At 48.9% G+C, this 25,266-nt stretch overlaps 2 protein-coding genes across 4 annotated transcripts in view; both read left to right on the top strand.

Annotated features, from left to right (window-relative positions):
- Window positions 1-294: 294 nt before the first annotated feature.
- Window positions 295-8,307, top strand: PRRT4 (proline rich transmembrane protein 4). 2 transcript variants are annotated; one of them, XM_068973434.1, is made up of 4 exons: window positions 295-946; window positions 1,033-1,137; window positions 2,020-2,139; window positions 6,482-8,307. In XM_068973434.1, the coding sequence occupies exons 1-4, from the start codon at window positions 295-297 to the stop codon at window positions 8,305-8,307; spliced, it is 2,703 nt and encodes a 900-aa protein (XP_068829535.1). The 2 variants fall into 2 exon arrangements, with proteins under 2 accessions (XP_068829535.1, XP_068829536.1); XM_068973435.1 differs by having other exon boundaries at window positions 7,743-8,278.
- A 5,091-nt stretch (window positions 8,308-13,398) lies between these two features.
- RBM28 (RNA binding motif protein 28) overlaps window positions 13,399-25,266 on the top strand; it is a 31,814-nt gene continuing 19,946 nt past the window's right edge. Inside the window, exons 1-8 of one of the 2 annotated variants that reach the window (XM_068972927.1) lie at window positions 13,399-13,516; window positions 17,194-17,348; window positions 17,646-17,744; window positions 18,178-18,253; window positions 18,670-18,762; window positions 19,552-19,623; window positions 20,259-20,418; window positions 20,587-20,729. In XM_068972927.1, the coding sequence (XP_068829028.1) occupies window positions 13,399-13,516; window positions 17,194-17,348; window positions 17,646-17,744; window positions 18,178-18,253; window positions 18,670-18,762; window positions 19,552-19,623; window positions 20,259-20,418; window positions 20,587-20,729 (916 nt within the window). The remainder of the gene's footprint in view (window positions 13,517-17,193; window positions 17,349-17,645; window positions 17,745-18,177; window positions 18,254-18,669; window positions 18,763-19,551; window positions 19,624-20,258; window positions 20,419-20,586; window positions 20,730-25,266) is intronic. The other variant, XM_068972928.1, reaches the window with a different exon arrangement.

Raw genomic sequence — 25,266 nt, 5'->3', positions numbered from 1 at the left:
CAGACTGAGCAGGCGGGGGTGGGGGGTGGGCACTTAGGGAGAAGGAGCCTTGGCTGGAAGGGAAGGGCAACTGCAGGGGAGAGACTGGTGCTGGGGCCTGAATGTTCAGCAAGAAGCTGGCTACTCTCCTTGGGCAGAAGCCTGTGTGTCTTGCCCCTACCACCTGCTTCTCCTGGATCTGCAGCCTCTCTTGGAGGCATCGGATTCCAACCCGCTAGGGCTCACAGCACTTCTCTCTCCAGGACCTTCGTGCGCAAAGGTGCAGAAGACCCAAGCTCGCAGCCCCACCAGGCCATGGCAGGGTACGGCTATCTGGGGCCGGGGCTGTTCTGCTGGGTCCTGCTTGCTGTTCCTGTGGGCCCCCAGCCTGCCTCCTCTGTCCCAGGGGCCCCTCTCACCACTTTGACCCCCCCGCCCCAGAGTGAGGCCTCTATGCTCTCTCTCAACCTGGGACTTAACTTCAAATTCCACCTTCGGGGACCGGCTGCTGTCTGGGGGAACCCTGTCACGGAGACCCAGGCACTTTCTCCCAGGCCCAGCCGGGAGCCCAAGGAAGAGGCAGCCAACGGGCTGAGGACTGACCCGCTTTGGGAACTGCTGGTGGGCTCTCTCGGAAACTCCCCCCCAGAGTGGGGCTCTGCAGAAGGCAGCTCTACTCCGTGGGCCTCCTCCCCAGCTCTAGAGTCCGCATCCCTCCTCTCGCGGCCCACTGACAGGCCCACTGCACCCTATCGACCCGGGATGGGCACTGTGACCTGGGACACTGTTCTGACAGCCACAGTGCCTCCATCCAGTGCTCCCAGGCTCCGCCAGAGTGAGCTGGAGCTGAAGTTTGATGTGGCGCTGAGAGCAGGGGCAGCCCCTACGCTCGGGCATCGAACGCTGCCCCTGCTGCCCAGCCTGCGGGCCAGCCTGGCAGAGATTGCTGGGCGCCTGGGACCCTTTGGTGAGTACCCACCCCCTCCCGAGGAGAGCTGCTGCTGGGCCATCCGGCAGGTAGGAGGAAGCTTCAGCATGGGGCTCCTTTTGCAGGGTTCTTTGGCACTACAGTGTCCCCGCTCCGGAACTTATCAGGCCCGAGCCCCCCAGGCCCAACTACATCCCTAGGCTCTGCCTCTGGAGTTTCAGATTCTCCAGGTGAGTGTCTACTTCTCTGCAACAAACGTTTATAGAACACCTCTAAATGACAGTGCCTCCTTTTTTCTCTGACTTAAGGGGAGCTTGCATTCCTTCTCCCAGGCCCTGGGGTACAGCCACTGCTCCCATGGGAAATGCCCTCTTTGTCATACAAAGTCTGGTTTGGCTCTTGTAGTTTAGCTTCTGGTATACATGTGGCTGGTCTTCCCTGGTAGCTCAGCTGGTAAAGAATCTACCTACAATGCAGGAGATACTGGTTTGATTCCTGGGTTGGGAAGATCCCCCCAGAGAAGGGATTGGCTACCCACTCCAGTATTCTCAGGTTTTCCTGGTGGCTCAGACGGTAAAGAATCCGCCTGCAATGCCGGAGACCTGGGTTTGATCCCTGGGTAGGGAAATCCCCTGGAGGAGGGCATGGCAACCCATTCCAGTATTCTTGCCTGGAGAGTCCCCGTGAACAGAGGAGCCTGGTGGGCTACAGTCCGTGGGGTCGCAGAGTCGGACATGACTGAGTGGTGAAGCACAGCACGGCACATCCATGTGGCTGGGCTTTCTAGGTGGCACCGGTGGCAAAGAACCCTGCTCCAATGCAGGAGACGTGAGAGACAGGGTAACCCTGGGTGGGGAAGACCCCTTGGGGAAAGAAATGACAACCAACTCCGGTATTCTTGCCTGGAGGAGCCTGGCAGGCTACAGCCCCTAGGGTTGCAAAGAGTCAGACATGACTGAAGCCACTTAGCATGCACACACGCATACATGTGGCTCCAATTCCTGGGACAGTGTCCCCTTTTGGTCAAGCTCTGAGAAAGGACTTGATTTTCTCCAGAGTTCCAGAGGCCAATGCCCAGCTGGCACTCTAGCCCTAATGTGCTCCCTTCGCAGGATTCTTTGGCACCACTCTGTCCCCGCCCCCATCCCCCCAGGAAAGAAAGCTCCCAAGTCCAAGGCCACTGGAACCAGCTGCTTCTCTAAGCTCTGCATTAATTGCAACAGCATCACTAGGTAAGTGTCCAATTCATTTGAACTTGACGATTATTTATTGAGCACATACTATGTGCTAGCCATGCACTGACATTCTGGGATCCTTTCATTTGATGGTCATCATGATCATGATCACCATTCTCTTCATCATCACCATGGAGATGTATATTAATGGTCTGAGAGCAAGTGTTGCTGAGGATGGTCCCACAGAGTTACATAGCAGTCCTCTGGGAGTTTTGTAATCATAGGCAGAGCAGGATGTAGACAGATGTATCAGGGCAAACAGACTCAGGAACTCCTTCATGATTTCCACAGCCTCAGTACTAACCCCGCCCTCCACTTCAATCTGCCTGGCCTGCCTCCCGCCCTCCCACTCTGAGCTTGGGGCTCTCTCCTTTGCTGTCTGATCTGACATGACATGCTGTCACATACGGGCAGAGCAGGGCCCCTCATTGGGAAGACATTGAAGAGACGATCCTGAGCAGACAGGCACCACCCTTGTCAAGGGAGCCCTTAGAACATGCGTGGAGGCAAGATGCTGGTGCAGAGGAAAGACCAGGGGCTGCGGGGTCTTGAGACCTGGCTTTGGATCCCAATCTGCTTCCTAACTGGCCAGTGGCCCCACCCTCCTTCCCCCTCCTCAATGATGGCTGGATAGGCTATTTAAGTTCTTTGAGCCTTAATTTTCTCATATATCTAGGGTTTAGTAATAGTGCGTATTTTGCTATTGTCAAGCTTCCACGTAATGTAAATTTCGGGCATGAGGCTGGTCATGAAGTATTAGCTCATTAAATAGTATCTGTTAATGTGGGTCCCCCCATTGTGTTCCAAATGCACTTCCAGGTATACCTCTCAGACACTGCAACTGTGGCCCCAAAATGTGATGGGACAACACATACTGTAAAAGGCAGAGGACACGCTGCTTGGGGAGGGGTTCTGGTAGGTGAAGCCAAGGGAGCCATACAAAGGGCTAACTGACTGGGAATGCTCTGAGCCACCCCACACCAGGAACTGGTGCGGCAAAGGAAACCACTGGTCCCCAAGCTTCTTCCAGCTCTAGACTTAACACAGCAACTGACTGTCGAGCACCTGACTGTCGCTCACTCCCTAGCAGTCCCAGCACTCCCTGGCATGTGGGTGGGAAGCCTGCCGTCTTTTCCCCATCCAGCCCAGTGAGCAGCAGTGGCAGGATCTGCTGTGGAGCTGGGGGCAGGCTCTGTGGCCTCAAGGGAAGGAGGCTGGCTGGCGGTCTGTCAGCCTTGGTGACAGCGCTGGCCAGGCAGGTTTAATGAGTCTGGACAGTATCAGAGGCAGCCCGGCCGGCTGGTGGCCCCACTTTCCTTCCCCCTCCTCACTGATGGCTGCAGGAAGCCAGTCTCTTCCTGGCTGTTCCTCCTGGATAAACCCCAGAGGGCTCCAGGCCTCCTGGAGAAAAGGCCAAAGGGTTTTTTTTATTCATGGCGGTACCTTCTGAGGGGAGTAGTGCCAAGTAGTTAGGGGATAAAGGAATCTCTCTGTATCTTCTCTAGGAACTTTCTAACCTAGGTACAGTTAGCCTTTGACCCTAGGGCTTCTCTTCTCTAGTTCCTCTTTGGACCTGAAAGACGAATGTAAAAAAGCTGGCTTAAAATTCAACATTCAAAAAACTAAGATCATGGCATCCAGCCCCATCACTTCATGGCAAATAGATGGGGAAAAAGTGGAAGCATTGACAGACTTTATTTTCTTGGGCTCCCAAATCACTGTGGATGGTGACTGTAGTCATGAAATGAAAAGATGCTTGCTGTTTGGAAGAAAAGCTATGACAAACCTAGACAGCATATTAAAAAGCAGAGACATTACTTTGCCAACTAAGGTCCGTATAAAGCCTTGGTTTTTCCAGTAGTCATGTAAGGGCATCTGAGGAGATCAAAACATGAGGCGTGAGGGAGAGTGTGTGTGTATTTGATCCCACTGCTGTCCGACTGGCTCTGCCCCACCCCACCCCACCAGCAAACCGTCAGTTCCAGCTGAATGATTCTCCATTTAATTCACTGCTGTGTCTTCAGTAGGTGTTTGGGGATGGTCAGTCTATCCAAATGGTGTTCTTCAAACAGGGTTCACAGAGTGAGACAATGTGTTGATGTTCACTGATTTGGCTAATTGCTGACTTTATAAGGGACAACAGCCTTTTGTTAGTTAGATCAAGAATGAGTTTGAGGCCCCAGAAATGGTTACACTCACACGGACACACACCAATGACTGATGGGTGATGAACATTAGCCCATAATGATGAGCCCAACAGCAGTTGTATATCGAATGCTGATTATGCACCAGGCTCTCCACAGAGCTTTGCACACATTGGCTATTTATCCTCATCACAGCCCTGCACTCTTCCCCATTTCAGACTCGAGGCATGTGATGCGACAGGAACCAGGGAACATGCTGCCACTGAGCAGGCAGCCTGCTGTAAATATGCAATGTTTTGGCAGCTCCCTCTCTGCGCTCTCCAGTTGCCCAGTTCTACCTTTCCCTCCCTTCTCTCCAGACGGCTTTTGGGCCCCCTCACTCCTTACCCTTGTTCTCAGGACTCCTCAGTTTTGCATGTCCTAAGCTTAGGCTCGGAGAAGGCAATGGCAACCTACTCCAGTACACTTGCCTGGAAAATCCCATGGGCAGAGGAGCCTGGAAGGCTGCAGTCCATGGGGTCACAAAGAGTCAGACATGACTGAGTGACTTCACTTTCCCTTTTCACTTTCATGCATTGGAGAAGGAAATGGCAACCCACTCCAGTGTTCTTGCCTGGAGAATCCCAGGGACGGCGGAGCCTGGTGGGCTGCCGTCTATGGGGTCACACAGAATTGGACATGACTGAAGCGATTTAGCAACAGTAGCAGCAGCTCAAGCGGGCACTGCCTGGGGTGGGGGTGGGTGGTGGTGGGAGTTCCTGGGGCCTTCCTGTTCTGTCCCACCGAGGCAGGGCTGAGTATGGCCAGGCAGTTGGGGCTGGGGTCTGCTTGTCAAGAGATCCTCCTTGCCTCATTCTACAGCTGTCTCCTGTGCACCTCCCGACCCCCAGCTGGTTCCCCTATCCTTCACCACAATCTTTCTGCCTCCATCCCTGCCTACAGCTGTGCTTCTACCCAGCCTGCTAGGTGGGGGAGGGAGGTTTAGCCTGAAGCGTCTTCCCTTGCTGCCTGGCCAGGAGGAAAATCCTTGGGTCTAGCTCTTTCTCACTCCTCTCTTGTTCCAAGAGAGTAGCATGGGGGATCTTAGTCCTCACACTCTCTTACCTGACTTTCCTTTTCCCAAAGGATGTGTGGGGCTGGGAGCCCGAGTTAGCGCGAGCCCCCGAGAGCACCTGAGGGGCTCATTCGCTAAGATGGCATTTTATCCCACTATGATCCCCACAACTGTTCCTTCCTGGGAGTTCAAGGGTAGTCTTGAGACCTAGGGGAGTGATCTCAATGTCATCTTCTGTAAAAGGGGTGAAAACCAAAGGAATATTAAGGGCCTCAGACTAATAGCTTGTAGTTGAGTCAGAACGGGGACCACGGCCATTGGTAGGCTGAGGGTTGGAGGTATAGCAGGCAGGAAGGCCAGTGAAAAGATTGCTAGAGACAGGAGGGTTGTATCACTTCCTCTGCTGTGTGTGTACACGCATGCACGTGCACGCATGGTGGCCTTCCTTGAAGAGACTGGGAGAAGGGGGAAGCTATTGAAAAAGGGCTGGAGAAGCTCCTTCTAGCACCAAGGTGTGAGATGGGAGTCAGGGGTGCAGAAAAAGAGATAAGCAAAGTAGTATTACGAGGTTGCTGTGCCATCAAGAAGAGGGGCTCAAACTGGTGCTCAGATCTGGATTTTAGATGCAGCTCTGCTAATGTGTAACCTTGGACAAGTCACTTTGCCTCTCGGTGCAGCCTGAATATCTTCACTTGGCAAGTATTCAGTGAGTATCTGCTGAACGCTAACTCTGTGCCAGGATGTTTTAGGGAGGAGTATTCAGATGTGAGCAAAGCAAACAGAAATCCTTGTTCTCATGACTCCTCCTTCCTGGCAGGAGGGTTCAGTTAGAGGGGGCTTCTATAGCTCCCTCCACTTGTAAAATTCTGTGACCTCTTAAGAAAAACCTTTTTCAGTGGAATCACAGTGTACTGAACAAAGCAGGCCTGGATGGGATGACCGGAGGGGCTGAGAGCTGAAACTCTGGAGGTGTTTGATATGGGAGGGGCCGGTGAGGGGCGGCCAGGTCCGTGAGTCTCATATTTATGACAAGTCCTTCCTGGATGTCAGGAGGACTCCCATTGGCATACAGGCTACTGGCTGTATGGTGAGTAAGGGGAGGGTTACAGGAATGCCTCAGACGAACATTCTTTGCCCACAGAGTCCACCACCCCCACCTCTGGCCTGGACGACCCCTCTCCTGCCAGCCTTGGGAACCTTTCAGTGCACCCAGAGTGTGGGCCAGGGTCCTGCAGTATCAGAGAGCTGCCTGAACGCGAGGGGCAGCCGCCTGCGGCCCCCCTGCCCCTCTTCTTCCTGACGCTGGAGGCCGACTGGGCAGAGGCCAAGGCTCGCTGGGGTCTGGCCTGGGAGGCCCACGTGTACGGGGTAGGCGCGCTCTTCGGCCTGGTGGCCCTGCTGGCGCTGCTGGCGCTGGCCCTCCTGCCCTGGCGCTGCCCGCCCGGCGCCCCCTGCCTGGCGCTGCTGGACATGCTCCTGCTCTCGGCCGGGACCACGCGGGCCTTCCCGCTCTTCTACGACGCCTACGGGCACCGCGACCGGCTGCCGGCGCTGGCCTGGCTGCTGCTGCAGGACCTCCCGCTGCCCTGCCTGGCCGCCGGCCTGGGCCTGGCCTGCCTGCTGCTGGCCCGGCCGCGCCCGCCGCGCTGCCCCGCCGGCCTGGCCGCGCTGCTGCTCCTGGGGTTGGGGCTGGCGGCTGCCGCCGCCCTCGGGAGCGCCGCCCACCGCCCGCTGCGGGCTCTGCGGCTCGCCTCCCGCGGGCTGCACGCCTTCCTCGCCGCCCTTCTTTCCGGGCTCCTGCTGGCGCTCTCCTGCTGGGGGGGCCGGCGGCGGCGGGCTGGAGCGCCCCTGGGAGGGGCCGGCTTCAAGGGCGCCACGCCTCTCCCGCAGGCGCGCAGCCCCTTCGGCCCGCGTGAGTCCTGGCGGCGCGCGGCGCGCACGGCCCCGGTGGCGGGCACCTTTGGGCTGCTGAGCGGAGCTCTGCAGGGCTACGAGGTGCTGCACGCCCTGGGCTACGGCGGCCAACCTGGCCTGGAGGGGCCCTGGCCCTGGTGGGCCTTCCAGCTCGGCCTGCGCCTCGGCGAGGTGGGCGTCGCGCTCCCGTTGGCGCTGCTGGGCCTCTACCCGGCGCTCTGCAGTCCCCGCGTGCCGCCGCGCTGCTGGGCCAAGCTCTTCCGCCTGTCCCCCAGCCACGCTGCCCCGCTGCTGCCCGGAGGCTGGGTCACCGGGGCCCCGGACAAGAAGCCGCTGGGGAGCGCCATCGCGCGTGGCGACGCGGAACTTCTGCAGCTGTGCGCCCTGGCCGGACCGGGCCCCGACCTCCTCCTCCAGGGAGCAGGCTGCCGGAGCTTCGACGGCGCGGCCGCCCACCCGGCGCCTTCCCCGGCCTCATCTCCCTGCAGCGATGACACAGTGGACTTCCGCCCGCCCTCCCCCATCAACCTGCGGCGCAGCATCGAGGAGGCCCTCTGCAGCGAAGCCCTGCTGGCGCCCGGCCTCTTCCATGTCCCGGCCTTCGGGGAAGCTCTGCCTAGCCTCGGCGTTTACCGCACCGCCTCGCTGGGGGCTCAGACCGGGGCCGGGCCCATTGGGAGGTCTGGGGAGGGCCCTGGCTCCCCGGCGCCCCGCGAGCTCCCCTCTCCCGGGACCTGGCCCGCGGGCAGCAGCGCCTCCTCCGGCTCGCTGTGCGGACTCTCGCGGGACAGCTCGTCCGTGCTCCTGTGCTCCAGCCCGGACAGGGCCCCGCGCTGTCCGCTGGTCTGCGTCCTCAGTCCCCCGCGGCCCTCAGGAAGCAGCCCCAGCCTCCCGGCCTCAGGATCCTACCAGGCTCTGTCCCCACCCTCCCGCGACTCCCCAGAACCTGCTCCTGAGCTGCAGGCCGAAGAGGCCTTGCTGCAGGAGCAATTTCTGGACGCCTGCCGACAGATTGACGAGCTGAGCATGGGCAGCGACACCATAGACCTGTGAAGAGGTGGCCCTCCAGCCACCCCCGATCGCACGCCCCCTTTTGGCGCCTGTTCTGCCCCCTCATCTCCCACTCGAGACCTGCACACTGTAACCCTTCCCCAATCCTGCCTGGCTCAGATACCTCTCCCGGCTTCCTTTCCCATCCAGAGATCCCTGGATGGGTGGGTCAGCAGCCAGGCTCTGTTGATGGGGAACTAGTGCCACCTTCTCTGGAGCCCCGGGGCGTTGATGCCCTCAGCTGCAATTCTAGGCTGGCAGGGGTCCCACTGTCCTTGGCATTCACCAGCAATAAAGCTCCAAGGTGCTCCACTCCAGACCACCACTTCCCACTCTGGTGCTGAGTGAGAGGGGCTGTCCTTAGAAGACCTCAGGACCCACCTCTGTCCCCAGACCCACCTCTGCTACGCCCAGGAATCCCATCCCTGCTGAGTGAGACTCCCATGTCCTCCACATGATCCTTCCCCGTAGAAGGGTCCATGGCCCATCTAGGAGACTCTGCAGCAGTTGGGTGGGAGGTGAGCGCTTTCAGAGTTAATTTATCAATAAAATATTTTCAGAGGAGAAAGGTCTGACCTTCTTGGAAAAGCCTAGATGAGGCAACAGCATCAGTGGTTCTGCAAGAACAGAAAGAGCAGCAGTGTTTGGGTGGGGTGGGTCCATCTCACACCCTAGTGAGTCCTGACCCAAGCGAGTCTTGTCCTCCACATGACCTTTCCCCATAGATGGCTCCATGGCCCATCGGGATGAGTGAAGGTCCTGGGAGTGGCCCCTTGAAGATCCTTCTGACTCCCCAGGAAGTGGCTTTTCAGAGATGGAACACAGCTCTGAGAGGTGAGGCAGAGACTCTGCAATAGTTGGTGGAAACGTCTGTATTCCTAAGGACCTAGCTTTACATCCTGGGGGACAACTGGTTAGGGACTAGTTAGTGGCAAAGTCCTTCATGGAAATGTTGATACGCATCTCAAGAGCATGATCACTTTGAGCTGGGATTCCCAGCAATCTCCCTGCCACGTATCTAGAGTAATTCACAGAGGCCTTTTGGATTCACAGAAGAAATTGCTCGCTCCATCTACCAACAGGACCTCTTCAAGTCTGCACTCACAACCCTCTTCCCTGGAGAACATTCATCTCCCACAGGTGCAGAGCCTCCCTGGGGAAAGCCTGTCTTCCCCAAGCTGCAGCACCATCCTACCCATCAAAGCAGAGCTCACAGTGCAGAGACCCAGGAATACATCCAGCCACCAGGCACTCTAATCCCTCCCTTGTCCAGGGCATTTGGCTCTGAGCGCTGCAGTGTGCATTTGTCATTTGGCTCAAATGCAGTAAGTTCAGAGTGGCACTAAAACAGAGCTGTAGATTTTAGAACGAAATTCTGGCAGTGTTTTGGCAGATGTCCTGCACATCACAGGGAGGCCCACAGGGGCACACATACTAGGCTTGAAGTGGAAAAACAGGAATAGGAATGGTTTTTTCTTCCAACTCTGCCCATCAGCTCATGAGGATTTGAGAAGGGAAGCAAGGGAGCCAAGAGGGAAGCAGGCTGGGAGGGGGTGGGGCGCTCACCAGACCAGGTCTAATGCTCTAGTGGAAGAATTACAGCACTGCTCAGCTCGCCCCTGAAGCTCTGTCTTGGCTGAAAGGAGCATCCAGGGCTTGGAACCTCAGAAGGAGAAGGGCAGTAAGTGAGAGTCATAGTAGGGAAAAAATGAGAGGAGGATAGGGCAGGCACCGCTGAGGGATGGGACCCGAGTGGTTCTGACTGTGTCTTCTCCATTACCTGGCTCAGCTTGGCTCAGAAATTCCTGCTGCATCGTCACTCTGGGCTGAGGCCCAGAGAACTGCCATCCTCCTAATTACAGGCATTTCTCACTGGTGTCATAGTGGCTGTAGCGGCCCCAGCCTCAGAGCTGCTTTGTGTCATGGAAGGAGTGCTTGTTGCTCTGAGAAATTGTTTCTTTTCTTCCCCACGTACACCTCCATCTGCCTCTGCTCACACTCAGCTCCTCTCTGCTGTCTCTTCCTCATTGTAATGCTTGCCAGCTGCTCTCACTCACTCTTCCCACCATGGGTCCTTGAGTTCAGGTACACACCTCCCAGCAAAGCAGTCCAAGACCCGTGTACCTCCAGTCACTCTGTCTCTCTCTCTGTCTCTCACACACACACACACACACACACACACATACACACAGGCTTCTTTTCTGTCTGGACATTCTGAATGGGGCTGGTGAGTTGGGAGTGGGGTGGGGGAATAGAGCTTGGTGTACATCAACTCCATCACTTCTTTGATTTTCCTCAGTGGGAATCGCCTAAGCCCTTTGACTTGATCAAGAGGCAGAGGCTTTGGTGAGACAGCCCTTCCTAACCCAAAGCAGCTTCCCAGAAGAGCCTGGGTAGACCAGGATGTACTATATACACCCTCAGTTCCAGTTCTTAGTGCTACAGAAGACTGAGAGACAAACTCATCTTCATTCATTCAATCTCTTGAAAACACTTTATTGAGTTCTTACAGTGTGCTTTGATGCTGGGAGTAAAAAGGTGACCTAGGTGAACAACCGGAGAAGGTGATGGCACCCCACTCCAGTGCTCTTTCCTGGAAGATCCCATGGGCAGAGGAGCCTGGTGGGCTGCAGTCCATGGGGTCGCTGAGGGTCGGACATGACTGAGCGACTTCACTTTACCTTTTCACTTTCACGCATTGGAGAAGGAAATGGCGACCCACTCCAGTGTTCTCACCTGGAGAATCCCAGGGCTGGGGGAGCCTAGTGGGCTGCTGTCTATGGGGTCGCACAGTCAGACGCGACTGAAGCAACTTAGCAGCAGCAGCAGCAGCAGCAGCAGCAGCAGCAGGTGGACAACAATCCTGAGCTCGTGAAGCTGAAGCTCTTTGGGAGAAAGCAGACATTGAAGAGCACATCACATAAGTAATTTCAATAACACAAATAATTAAATACAGTGGTGAAAAGTGCTAAGAATGAGAAGTACGCAGTATTATAAGAATGTTTAGCTTGCAAGCAGGAATGGAGCCAAAAGGGTGGAGCTTGGGAGAGGCTGGTTGAGTACAGCCCAGCCCTCTCCTACTTCCTTTCCAGGCTGCTGCAAGTGATGGATGAGAGAGAGTCCAGCAGTTTATTTCCCCTGGAAGCCACATTGCTGATGTGGTGCAGGGTACCACGACTCCTGCTATTTAATAAAGAACCCTGCATGTGTCCTGGATAGATGAATGAGCAAACATTCCTGATTGAAGAACCGCATGGCCTTCCTGATATGAGTGGATAGCAGGAGATGCGGCTGAGGCTGAGGCTGGGAGACTGAGATGGGGAGCCAGTTGTGAAAGTCGGGAAGAGTACAAAGGCTCAGCTGCACTGTTTTCCTTCTCTAGGGGCATGGAGCTCCTCTGCACTGTGGGTGGCTGCTGCCCTCTGATGGGCACAGGACCACAGTTTCTTTTTGTTCTGTAGGGAAGGTTTGGGTCCAAAGCATCTCCAACTTAACACTGTAGGGGGTGTCTCAAAGGGATGCTGGAGCAGCCTTCTCAGGATTCTTTCCCCAGTGCACACTGCAGCCAGGACTGGGAAGGTGTCCCCACAGCTAGGGCCCTGACGCTTGTAACTTAGACTTTGGGTATGAAATTTTGATTTCTAAGGTGGTGAGGGGGCAGGAGAGGAGGAGAAAATAAAGGAGAAATGTGGAGTTCCAAATCAACTTTATTCAAAGTGTTCAGTTTCCTTTGTCTATTTGTCTCTCTTTATCCTGGATGGAATTAACCCATGCCCTTATAAATCTGTTTCATATTTCAATACTTCCTCTGCTGAGTTATGTGTTTAAAAATAACTGTGGCATTTTCTTTTAAGCATAAAATACTTCGAGTTAGGGTTTCATAAATCTAATGTTAAACATTTTCCCTTTCCCCTCATCGCTATCAACCAGTTATCCACCAATCCAAAATGTGTGGAGAGTAGATGGGGTTTGAGGAGAAAGGGAAACCTTTTCACTGTACCTTTTGTACTTTTTTTTTTGCCCTGTGTTCAGGTTATACCGTTTAAAAGTAATTACTAAAAAATCACATGGGGTACTTTTGTTCTGTACAAATGTTCTGCAGGGTGCTGCAGTCTTGCACACAGGTCAGTTCCTGAACCCAATGGGGTGGCAAACACTGTCTGTGTTCCAGGATCCAGGAGCACCCAGATCTCCTGGCCCACAGCCTTGGGGCCATCTAATAAGCTGACCTGAGAAAAGCTGTCTCTGGGAAGACCTGGGTTCTAGGTCTGTTTAAGCTGGATGTATTGCTTATTCTGGGTGTGCTCTCTTGTGATCTTGCATGGTGCAGGCTTTGATTTACTTGTAAGTTTTTTTTTGTACTGATGTTTGTCTATCTCCACAAGACTATTCTCCATGAAGGCAGGAGCCCTGTCTTTTTTTAGCTCATCAATTTTATCTTTAGTGCCTGGCACATAGCAGGAGCTCAGTAAATATTTTTTGAAAGAATGATTATGTGTGACCTGTGCCTATTTGAACCTTAATAGCTATAATTTGTCAGCGAAGTGTTAAAGGCACAGATACAGTTATCTGTTAGAGTGTGACAGATGTCTCATATTCTCTGAGAACTGGAGATTTGTTCTAATGATATATGACTTGTGTTGACTTGCATTATGGCTGTGTTTTATGCACGTAATCTGGGTGCTCCTGGATCCTGGAACACAGGCAGTTTAGAAAATATTTATTAAACATCCACTATATGTCAGATCCTGTTGACCCAGAGCAAAAACAGCTTCTCTGGCCTGATTGGTATCGATCCCCAGCAGGTTAGATTGTAATAAGCCTAGAAACTAAGCGAAGCCAAATTTCCCTACAGAGGCGGGGGCGGTACTTGGGTTAGGGGGTGGAGCCTCGCTCAAGAAGCTCCGCCCTCAGGCGGCACTATTTTTCTTCCCTTCCGGAATGGTTTTTCCCTTTCTACGACGTCTTCCTCCGGACTCTTTTGAGTGACGCGCACTTCCGGAGTCTCCCGGCAACTTTAGTAAGCGTGGTCCGCTTACTAAAGCCAGTTAGTTGACTCGCGTGCGTGACCTTTCGCGCGCGTTTCTCGGCCTCATGGCTGGACTGACCCTGTTTGTGGGCCGCCTCCCGCTCTCGGCTCGCAGCGAGCAACTGGAGGAACTATTCAGTCAGGTGGGGCCGGTCAAGCAGTGCTTCGTGGTGACTGAAAAAGGTAGGGGGCGGGGCGATCGAGAACAGAGTTGGGGTTCCTGGGAGCCGGATGGAGGCAGAGGACATTCTCCCAGCCTTAAGTGAGCCCTTAAATGAAAGGCCTTGGAAGTTGAATTTCTTTTCCAAACGGACTCTACACTAGATAAATCCATAGGAGCCGTTTCTGAAAGTCAAGTCAGCCCCTTAAGTTTATGTTAAGTCGCTCAGTCGTGTCCGACTCTTTGCGACCCCATGGACTGTTGCCCACCAGGCTCCTGTTTATCATTCGCGCTCACATACAAGATCTCATTTATTAGTGAATAACTTAATAAATGTGATGGACAGAGTGATGGACAGGGAGGCCTGGCGTGCTCCAGTCCATGGGGTTGCAAAGAGTCAGACACTACTGGGCGACTGAACTGAACTGAACTTGGTAAAACACCACTAAGACTTACTGAGAAGCAGCTGATTGCCGGGTACGGTGCTTGAGTTTCATCTGTGCTGCTGCTGCTGTTTCTTCAGTCGTGTCCGACTCTGTGCGACCCCATGGACTGCAGCCTACCAGGCACCTCCGCCCATGGGATTTTCCAGGCAAGAGGACTTTCATCTGTAAGCTCCTTTAATTTCCCCATCAGTCTTGTTGAGTCGAGAGTAAACTCTGTTTTACAGATGAGAAATCTAGGGCTTAGAGAAATTTAGTAACTTCAGCTTAAGTTCGTATTGCTAGTAAGAAGTGGATTCAGAATTTGATCACCAGACCCGGAGCTCTTAACCAATATGTTATTCATTCCCCCATTTATGTATTCCGTAAATATTAATTGAATGTTTATACTAGGTTCCAGGCAACTGTTGTAGGTCCTCGGGATACAGTAGTGCACAGACCAAATTCAGAATGTGGAAGATGGGCAATGAGCAAAATACATAGTGACGATGGTGATAGATATTGAGGAGAAAAATAAGTCAGGGAAGAAAGAAAGGGAGTCTCTGTACGTGTGTGTGGTGGTGGTGGGGAAGGTGTAGAAGAGTGAAGAATAGACAGGGGAAACCTTACTGATGTGAGAGAGTGAACTTGGGTTTCTCAGTGCGAGGAACAGCTTAGGCAGAGGGAGCTCAAGGATACTGAAGAGGAGTGTGTGTAGTATATTGGAGGAATATAGACGAGACCAGGGTTACTGGAGTGCACTGAGTGAAGGAAAGAGAATTAGCAGATGCCACGTGGTCCTTCCAGATCATGTAGGACCTTACAGGCCATCAAAAGGACTTTGACTTTTACTCTGAGATAGGAAACCACTGATTTTGAGCAGGGAGCAGTGAATATGATCTGCCTTGCATTTTGAAAGATTCTCTGAGGCAGCCATGCTGAGAATAGGCCGTTGAGAATAGGACAGGAGCCAGGAGACCAGGTATTAGGCTCTTGTGGTAATCCAGGTGAAAGGTCATGGGGTTGGACCATGTGCTCTAGCAGTGAAGAAGGTAAAACATGATTGGAATATGGATCAGATTTGGGGTCTGAGAAAAAAAGTGTCAAGTCTGACTCCAAGGGTTTTGACTTGAGCCATGGGAGGTATTTACTGACTTGTGGAATACTGCCATATGCCTCTCATTTTATATGATATTCATGGCATCACTATGAAGGAGGGTTAGCATGTATTAGAATGAGTAAGAATTGTAAGGATTTTAATTGTAGAAGCATTTCTTCTTCTTACTTAGACTATATTACATGACACCTGATGTTGCCCAGAACACAAATTTAGCTTCCTTCCAAGTCATCAATCTGTTGCAGTAGGTGGCTGCCTTCTTGCCTTTCAGGCTAGCAACTGGTTTGAAGTAATATCTTGGGTACCCCTCTTTTCCCCCATGGTACCAGAGTGTGTGAGTAGGCAGGCTAACAGTGCGCTAATAATCATGCCATCGTTATCTTCTGTTTTCTTAGTAACAGAAATTAGATTTAAGATCATTGACATGGCTCTGATTGCTATACACACAGCTGGGGCCTTTATCATTTTAAGTATAGATACGGGCGAATGAGAGAATGAGAGTGCTGTACAGCAGTGTTTCTTAAACGGCAGATCATTGTCCATTTGTGGGTCTTGCGTGGCTCATGACTCAAGTTTGTTGTTTTTTTTTTTTTAAATGAAATAGGAGTATATCTATATATGGTAAAGGAGAAGTTTTCATAAGACTTTTTTTTTTTCAGTATAGAAACAACTGGGTCCACTGTAAATTATGTTTGTTACTGTGGGTCACCAAACCAGTCTGAGAAACACTGCTCTACAATGGTTGGTTGCGTTCCAGGGAAGAACAGGCCTTTGAATAGGAATTCTCCTTTGGGTCCTGAGAATATAGGCTACGTGTAACCTTACCTGTAGCTATGTACGTAGTCAGCATCTTTAACAAAAGCTCCTATTCCTTTTAAACAGCAACAGTAAAAACCTGCTTTCCTGTCTAGACAGCCAAATGTATTGAGTACTCTACTTCAAAGGATGGGAGAGAGGGGGTGGCGAATGAGGTCTTAACAGTAGTGGTGACTTGAATGTGCCACTTACTCTCTTTAAGATGGGAATAATTTCACAGTATTGTTGTAATTGTTTATAACAGTGGTGTTTTTGTGAGCACATGCTTTTATTTTGTCAGCAAACTCCTTCATGTTTCAGCTGCTTTTTATTTTTGGTTGTGCTGATCAGGAGGGGCCCTGATTTTTCTTGTTCTTGTTTTCTGAAAGGTGAGTGGGCAGGTTTTTGTGAGAAGGAGTTTCAAGGATAAAGAAATATAGTATGCTTTCCTAGTGCCAGGTGTCAACTTTAACCAGTTTATGTGGCTCAGAGTCCTGTGTTAGAAGGCTTGCACCCTAAAGCAGGTTAGTGTGTAGTTGTAAAGGAGAGCGTGTGGAGTTTTGTTTCTTTTTCGGGTAATAGGCAGACTGCTTGGTCTTTTTCTTTTTTGATGCAGTAAATTACTTAAAATTTTACTACACAAAAATATTAAACTAAAAAAAAAAAAAAAAAAAAAGAATACCAGAAAGGGCAAAGGTGGGTTACAGCTGACATTTGCTACTGTTCATCTTCAATAATTCCTTTGGAAAAAAGCGATGATAATATTGGCTTTTCCCTTTTTGGTATGTTCTGACAAAATGAGATAAGAGATTTTCAGCTGCTTTGGAAAGGTTTAATTTGATATTGATTTCTAAGACTTGGTAATAACAGTAATAGTATCTGCAGGCTCCTGAAGCAGTGTTTATTGTTTGAGGTTCTTTTCTCAGGGCCCCCAGCATTCATTGCTGATCTGTCCTCTTTTCTGAGGAGGGGTAACTGAATTATTTCATTGTAGTTTTTGAAGCTACCATCCTTATCTTTCCTACCTTCTCTGGTGATGTTTTGTTCTGTGTGATGTTGAGATCTTCTTTGGAGGAGTAATGCATATTATGGGTTCTCCATATTCTTGAGATTACCAGGAAAGATGGAAGAAAGGGAGCTAACAGCCAAGACACCACATTAGAAGAGGAAGCCTAATAGATTTTGAGGAAAAAGGAGATGGGGGGCAAGGGACTCTCATGTTAATCTTGTCTCTTTCCTTCTTGAGAACTTTGGCCAACTGATAACTGGCTGGGCTGGTTGTATATCTGCCAGTTTAGGGCTGTGAGAATTTACTGATTTAGAGATCTTGGCTTACTGTTAACCCCCGCCCCCCATACTGTTCCAGGGAGTAAGGCGTGTCGAGGCTTTGGCTATGTCACTTTTTCTATGCTGGAGGACGTTCAGAGGGCCCTCAAGGAGATTACCACCTTTGAAGGCCGCAAGATCAACGTGACCGTTGCCAAGAAAAAACTGAGAAATAAGTCCAAGGAAAAGGGGAAAACTGGTGAGTTTCTAGTAACTGAAAGGAGTTTTCCCCCAGGATTGAGGGGGCAGTGGATTGGCTGGGGGTGGCATCTAGACTTAAAAGCTTCCTGAATTTTCTCTTGATGTCCAGAATCATCCAGTGTGTTTTGTTACTCATTTTAGTCTTTTGTTTACTTATGAGTTTGGAAAACCTGGTGTTGCTGGGCATTGCCATACATAACCCTGTGATAAATGCCTTCTGTTGCTAGTACTTCTTTCCTGTGATATTCTGGGCTGAGAGGATCACAGACTTACTTCATTGCCTGTTATTTTTCCGAAAATTCAGAGTCCCCGAAGAAGGAGCTGAAGCCTAAAAAAGCCAAAGTGGCAGATAAGAAAGCCAGATTAATTATTCGAAACCTGAGCTTTAAGGTAAGAGAAAGAAAACTAACAGTGAGTGTTCTGAAGGCTCTTGGAGCCAAGGCCAGCTTGCTGGTTGAACTCCCCACCAAGGTGGTATAATTGGGCTTCATTCCTCCTGGGAATGAATTTTAGCAGCATTGAATTCAGAAAATGGGCCTCTATAAACAAGAATTTATTGAGGACAGAAAGCATGAAGATGTCTTCCTTTTGCAGAAACTACTGCTAAGATTGGGAGAGGAGGACAAGCTCTCTCATGTCTGTCCTTTTTACCTTTTGGGTACAAAGCAAGATGTCCTCTATTTGGGAATGTTTGATGTCCTAGTCTCAAAATTTTAAAAGGAGTAAAAATACTCAAGCTCTTCCCAGTGAACTAATTTAATAGTTGATGTTTTATATTTATTTGCTATGATAACATCTCTGTCTTTCTCACTTTCCACTTCAGTGCTCAGAAGATGACTTGAAGACAGTATTTTCTCAGTTTGGAACTATCCTGGAAGTAAATATCCCTAGGAAACCAGGTACCTGCCAAGCTTTATTTTGTGTGGATTAGATTATTTTACATAATGGTGTTTTTCCATGTCACCTTTCAACTAAGCACTATTTGAAATGGAAATATAAGTTTTGGGTCATAATCTCCAAGTCCCAGATGATATGATACATATATAAGTATAGTGCTTGACATAGAACAATGTTTATTCCCCAGATGGTGTTTTTAGTTCGATCAGAACTCCTTTTAGAAGAGGAGTTAAATGCATTGCTCTCCTGAGCCTGTGTCAGGCTAACGTCAGCAGGATAAAGGCTCTTGCTTTGGGCAGGGGGCTGACTGGCTGGCAGGATTTGAGCCTTCTCGCCAGTCCAGGTTGCTGTATAGTCCTTTTTAGTGTCTGTTGGTCCCTCCTGCTACCTCTAATTTCTTTGTTATGTTTGCACACAGATGGAAAGATGCGTGGTTTTGCTTTTGTTCAGTTCAAAAACCTCCTAGAAGCAGGAAAGGCTCTCAAAGGCATGAACATGAAAGAGATAAAAGGTAAGATTTCTGTGCCCATACTATTGACTCAGATATTTCTGGTGTTCATGCAGATTAACACAGTAACCCGCTTTCTGCACTTCCGAAAGGTGTTTGCCTTGTTGAGAGTTTCACTGCTAATATAGAAGCTGCTTTGGTGAACTGTTCTTAGGACTTGATCTTAGGGTTAACCTCGACAGGACCCTTCCCAGCCTTCTGTTTTTCTTTTTTCAGTGATGAGTGTCCTTTAAATCTCTTAATGAAAAACCGTTGCTGAAATAATTATTAATATACAGGCAGATTGTTGTCTAGGGGATGTGGGATTAGCACATTCTTCCTTCTTGATTATGATCCCTATTCAGCATATGTGGGCTCCTAAACTGACCTTGAGGTTACTCTGGGTATTAATTTACCAGGTACTATGCCTAAAGAAGGGACTGGAGACTTCCTAACTTCTGAGTAATGTGCAGATTATTCCAGAATGTCTGTTTTCCCTCTTGCTAATATAACTAGAAACTTGATCTAACTAGAAGCACTGTACTAACGCTTTATTTTTTTTAGTCTATATTTTATTCCAGGCGTAGTGACTATGTAGAAAGGCAAAACTTCTGTTCATTGATAAAAAAAGGTTAAGGGTTAAAAAATAGACACCTACCAGGAGTTTTGTTTTAGGACCAACAGCCTCTGAATCTGCAGTTTATCTGCCTCCTTTGGTTCCATTACTGCCTTTGTTGACTAGGAAGTTGTTTATAGGAAATAGGAATGTAAAAGAGAAGAACGCCTTTCTGATGCTACTTTTGTGTCTGACAGGGCGGACAGTGGCTGTGGATTGGGCTGTGGCAAAGGATAAATATAAAAATACACAGTCTACTTCTGTCCCAGGTAAGATGCAGTGGTGTTGAGTAGGAGGGGCTGAGTGTCCTAACCGTGTGTCAGTCCGCATTGTATCATCTGGTGATCTGGTCCCAAAACAGGACTTTTTGAGTCTAAGCTCACTCCTCGATGTGGATGTGAGTAGTGGAGCCCAAGTTCATTATCCCTACTATTTGCTGTCCTTTCCCAGCTTTCATAATACAGAGTAATGGAACATTATAAATAGGGAAGCTTAAGACTTGAGTTTTATTTAGAAAACAATTGGCTTTTAAGCCATCAGGAGCTCAGAGAACAGAACTCACAGAGGTTAAAGCTCATGGCTGGGCTCCAGAGTGTTCCCTGTGCTGGCCGTGGCACACAGTGGTGGACTGTTTGCAGAGGCTCAGTTGCTGAGCCAGGTTAACCTTAAGACTTCTGATGAATGGAACAGCCTGAAGGAAACCTCAGGGATGAGGGGTTTTTGTTGTTTGTTTTTTGCTTTTTTTTTTTTCCCTCATACTTTCTCCTGTTGGGTAGAGTAAGAAAAATATATGAGGGTCTGTAAGACTATAGGAACCAGTAACTTGGGGTGTTAGGAACTCTTGTTTAAATGACCTTGTTTTGGATACCTGATGAATTCCTAACTTTCTTTATCGACTATGAAGGTGAGGAGAAGAGGCCTGAACCTGAACATCAGGAATTGGGTCAAGAGAATGGCAGGGAAGAAGAGGATATGGAGGAGGAGGAGAGTGGGAGTGATTATGATGATGAGGAGGAGGAGGATAAAGGATCAAAGCTGCCCAAGCCTGTACAGACTCACAAGAGGTAAGTGGCTCAGTGTGTTCTGAGACAACAGAGGAAGATTTAGGACTGTCCCTAAGAGGAAGATGGTATCTTTCCCTGGCCCGAACATTGAAGAATTGGCATGAGTGGTGAAGTTGGATAGGGCCCCCTCTCAGCCCAGAACCTCAGTTCTGATCTGTGCCATTGCAGGGCAGTCAAGAAGCCAGCACCTGCAGAAAGCAGTGACGAGGAGCATTCTGATGACGACAGCGACCTGGCAGAAAGAGATAGTATTGATGGTGGAGAGGACCTGGCTCAGAGTGATACCAGCAGTGAAGAGCAAGGGGAGGAAGGTTTGCCTGGACTTTTTGTAGACACCTTTAAATTTGAAATAGTTTACTGAGAAATGGGCATCAGTTCCACTCAGGCCTCTTTGTCAAACTTGTGTTTAAATGCTGAAAGTGAAACCTTTATATTCCTTTCTTCTAAAGATATTTTTTGTTTTTTAAATGAGTTTGGAGTGGTTTTGAGGATTAAGATTCTTAGGGAATTTAAAACCTAGCTTACTGCTGAGGTCTTGCCTCTCTCTCTCTCTGAATTATCTATGTTGAATGAATAACTGGATAAACAGGATATTGCATCCTGCCACCAAAGTAGGTCCTCTTTCATTAATCTAATTATTTTATTTTTGTACTAAAATTACATTCTATTAAATGTGACAAACTCATTTTCCCATCCCTGCTGTATTTTTCCATTCTTGCAGTTGTCTGTAAACAACAAATTATATGAAGTAGATTTGAAAACCCAAAGAGGGTGTTTTTTCCCCTCAGTGATTAAGAGATATTATTTGAAGTATCTACAGTGTTAGCAGTGGAGAAGGAAATGGCAACCTATTCCAGTATTCTTGCCTGGGAAATCCCAGGGACAGAGGAGCCTGGTGGGCTGCAGCTCTTAGGGTCACAGAAGAGTCAGACACGACATAGTTACTAAAACAACAACAACAGTGTTAGCAAACCCCAGAAACTCAGCTTAGTATATGCTACTCAAAATCAGAGGTACTTGAATCACTGACGTACTCCTTTTCCTACTTGGAACCAGTCTGTTGCTCCATGTCCAGTTCTAACTGTTGCTTACTGGCCTGCATACAGATTTCTCAAGAGGCAGGTTAGATGGCCTGGTATTCTCATCTCTTTCAGAGTTTTCCACAGTTTATTGTGATCCACACAGTCAAAGGCTTTGGCATAGTCAATAAAGTAGAAACAGATGTTTTTCTGGAACTCTCTTTTTCCATGAGCCAGTAGATGTTGGCAATTTGAACTCTGGTTCCTCTGCCTTTTCTAAAACCAGCTTGACCATCAGGGAGTTCACGGTTCACATATTGCTGAAGTCTGGCTTGGAGAATTTTGAGCATTACTTTATTGTATATTGTCACCCTGCTTATATAACTTCTATGCAGAGTACATCATGAGAAACGCTGGACTGGAAGAAACACAAGCTGGAATCAAGATTGCTGGGAGAAATATCAATAACCTCAGATATGCAGATGACACCACCCTTATGGCAGAAAGTGAAGAGGAGCTAAAAAGCCTCTTGATGAAAGTGAAAGAGGAGAGTGAAAGTTGGCTTAAAGCTCAACATTCAGAAAACGAAGATCATGGCATCTGGTCCCATCATTTCATGGGAAATAGATGGGGAAACAGTAGAAACTGTGTCAGACTTTATTTTTTGGGGCTCCAAAATCACTGCAGATGGTGACTGCAGCCATGAAATTAAAAGATGCTTACTCCTTGGAAGAAAAGTTATGAGCAACCTAGATAGTATATTCAAAAGCAGAGACATTACTTTGCCGACTAAGGTCCGTCTAGTCAAGGCTATGGTTTTTCCAGTAGTCATGTATAGATGTGAGAGTTGGACTGTGAAGAAGGCTGAGCACCGAAGAATTGATGCTTTTGAAGTGTGGTGTTGGAGAAGACTCTTGAGAGTCCCTTGGACTGCAAGGAGATCCAACCAGTCCATTCTGAAGGAGATCAACCCTGGGATTTCCTTGGAAGGAATGATGCTAAAGCTGAAGCTCCAGTACTTTGGCCACCTCATGCGAAGAGTTGACTCATTGGAAAAGACTCTGATGCTGGGAGGGATTGGGGGCAGAAGGACAAGGGGACGATAGAGGATGAGATGGCTGGATGGCATCACGGACTCGATGGACGTGAGTCTGAGTGAACTCCGGGTGTTGGTGATGGACAGGGAGGCCTGGCATGCTGCAATTCATGGGGTCGCAAAGAGTCGGACACGACTGAGTGACTGAACTGAACTGAACTGAATCACTGACACCTTCCAAGACGGAGACTAACAACAGCAATAAAGTAATTCATTATTATAGCAACAAACTACTGAATTCAGAATTTTTTATCTGGAAAAGCTCAGGTCTTTTTAGCAGTCATCTCTGCCTTTTATTGCATGGGCTTAGGAGTCACATCACATGGGTTCAAGTCCTGACTCTCTTATTTCCAGTTGTATGGGTCTGTCAAGTCCTTGCCTCTGGTGTCCTCATTACTTCATCTGTGACTGGATATCAGAGGTCCTCATCTCCTGACATTTAGAAGAGTACCTTCCCTATAGTAGACTCTCAATTATACTAGTTGCCTTTGTTGCTACTGTCTTCTTTTTATGGCCTCCTCCTCCAACAGCCTTCTAAAAAATGTGTGAGGCTCATCAAGTTAGATGTGAGATGGCTGCTGATAGAATCTTCTGGCTTTAGCGGTAACTAGGATGGATGTAGAGGCAGTTTTTGAGTTCTGCTAACTAGGATGTAACCTTGGCATTCCACTGCTCCATTCAGTTCAGCAAAACAAGTCCCCTCTCCTCTTCATTCACTTAAAAGAAACACTTATTGAACACCTACTAATGTTAAACTTTGAACTGAAAAAAAAAAAAAAACAAAAAACCAATCCTTGTTCTCCTGGAAGTTTTAATCTGGCTCCATGACTTTCAGTCCCAAAGAATTGGCAAGAAAACAAGCAAAGACCAACAAACACTTCTGCATTTGTAGAGGTTTTGTTTTTTTTTTTAATGTAGATAAACAAATTTGAAACTGATGAATGAATGTTATTCTGTGCATACCCTTCCAAATTGTGTGCAAATAAATGCCCACGTGTTTGCTCTTTGAACTGTTGCAATAGATGCTGCATGTGACGGTGATTTTTGAACCTGTCAGGATAGAAAAATGTACCTTTTCTTTTTTAACTGTTGTTCAGTTGCTCAGTTGTGTTTGCCTCTTTGTGACCCCATGGACTGCAGCCCGCCAGGCTTCCCTGTCCTTCACCATCTCCCGGAGTTTACTCAAACTCATGTTCATTGGTGATGCCATCCAACTGTCTCATCCTCTGTCGTCCCCTTCTCCCACCTTCAATCTTTCCCAGCATCAGGCTCTTTTCCAGAGTCAGTTCTTTGCATCAGGTGGCCAAAGTATTGGAGCTTCAGCGTCAGTCCTTCCAATGAATATTCAGGACTGATTTCCTTTAGGATTGACTGGTTTGATCTCCTTGCAGTCCAAGAAACTCTCAAGAGTCTTCTCCAACACCACAGTTCAAAAGCATCAATTTTTCAGTGCTCAGCTTTCTTTATGGTCCAGCTGATTTCTTTGTAGCTCAGATGGTAAAGAATTTGCCTGCAACACAGGAGACTTGGGTTTGATCCCTGGGTCGGGAAGACTCTCTGGAAAAGGGAATGGCAACCCACTCCAGTATTCTTGCCTGGAGAATCTCATGGACAGAGGAGCCTGGCGGGCTAGTCTTGGGGTCACAAAGAGTCAGACACAACTGAGTGACTAACACTACTACTACTCACATCCGTACGTCTGACTACTGGAAAAACCATAGCTTTGACTATACAGACCTTTGTCAGGAAAGTGATGTCTCTGCTTTTTAATACGCTGTCCAGGTTTGTCATAGCTTTTTTCCCAGGGAGCAAGCATCTTGATGGCTGCATTCACCATCTGCAGTGATTTTGGAACCCAAGAAAATAAAATATGTCACTGATTCTACTTTTTCCCCATCTATTTGGCATGAAGTGATGGGACCAGATGCCATGAAATTAGTTTTTTGAATGTTGAGTTTTAGGCCTGCTTTTTCACTCTCCTCTCTCACCCTCTTCAAGGGCTCTTTAGTTCCTCTTCTGTTTCTGCCATTAGAGTGGTATCATGCGCATATCTGAGGTTGTTGACATTTTTTCTGATATACACACCTTGATTTATTCAGACAGCAGATACTCAGAATGCCTGTAGTGCTGGATACTGGGTGAACAGGAGTTAATTAAGAGAATAAAACCCCATGTTTCCTAGAGATCACAGGTGCAGCTTGTTTAGCAAAGAGTTACAAATCCTGTCTCTGCTCCTTTCTTGAGGTATGACGTTGGGGCGAGTTACTTAACGTCTTTATACTTCAGTTCCTTCATCTATAAAATGGCTCTAGTAACCACATAGGAATGTGAAGATTAAATCATCTGTACTACTAATGACTACCAATATTATCATTGTTACTGTTCTCTGCCAGTAGTGGAGTATAAACAACAATTTTGAATTGAAATGGGGATAAAGGACCTCCTGGGGCATTTTGTAAAACTGTAACCAAACCATATTACTACTTTCATCAAGAATGTTGGGTTTAAACTCCACTTATTTATTGAGTGAGGCAGGTCATTACAGAATCAAGAGTGGTCAGTAAGTGGTCCTTTGGTTTCCTTGGAGGTTTTTATACACTAATCAGGTCTCCCTTCTCCCTTTTTTGTAAGTCTGGCATGTTGATTTGACCATATGAGAAATCTGAGGAAATAAACTTTTTCTATGAGGAGAGAATGGTAGACACCTTAGAAGCAAAGAAGCGTTTACACTGA

This window comes from Capricornis sumatraensis, chromosome 5 (assembly GCF_032405125.1).
Source record: "Capricornis sumatraensis isolate serow.1 chromosome 5, serow.2, whole genome shotgun sequence".
In the NCBI taxonomy this organism is placed as follows: domain Eukaryota; kingdom Metazoa; phylum Chordata; class Mammalia; order Artiodactyla; family Bovidae; genus Capricornis; species Capricornis sumatraensis.
This window is presented reverse-complemented; position numbering and strand designations above follow the sequence as displayed.

Bases quoted from the DNA above. Each gene is read 5' to 3' on its own strand.
- PRRT4 (XM_068973434.1), top strand. From the start codon at position 295: ATGGCAGGGTACGGCTATCTGGGGCCGGGGCTGTTCTGCTGGGTCCTG. The intron at 947-1,032 runs GTGAGTACCCAC...CTCCTTTTGCAG, and splicing joins TGGGCGCCTGGGACCCTTTG to GGTTCTTTGGCACTACAGTG. The intron at 1,138-2,019 runs GTGAGTGTCTAC...CTCCCTTCGCAG, and splicing joins TGGAGTTTCAGATTCTCCAG to GATTCTTTGGCACCACTCTG.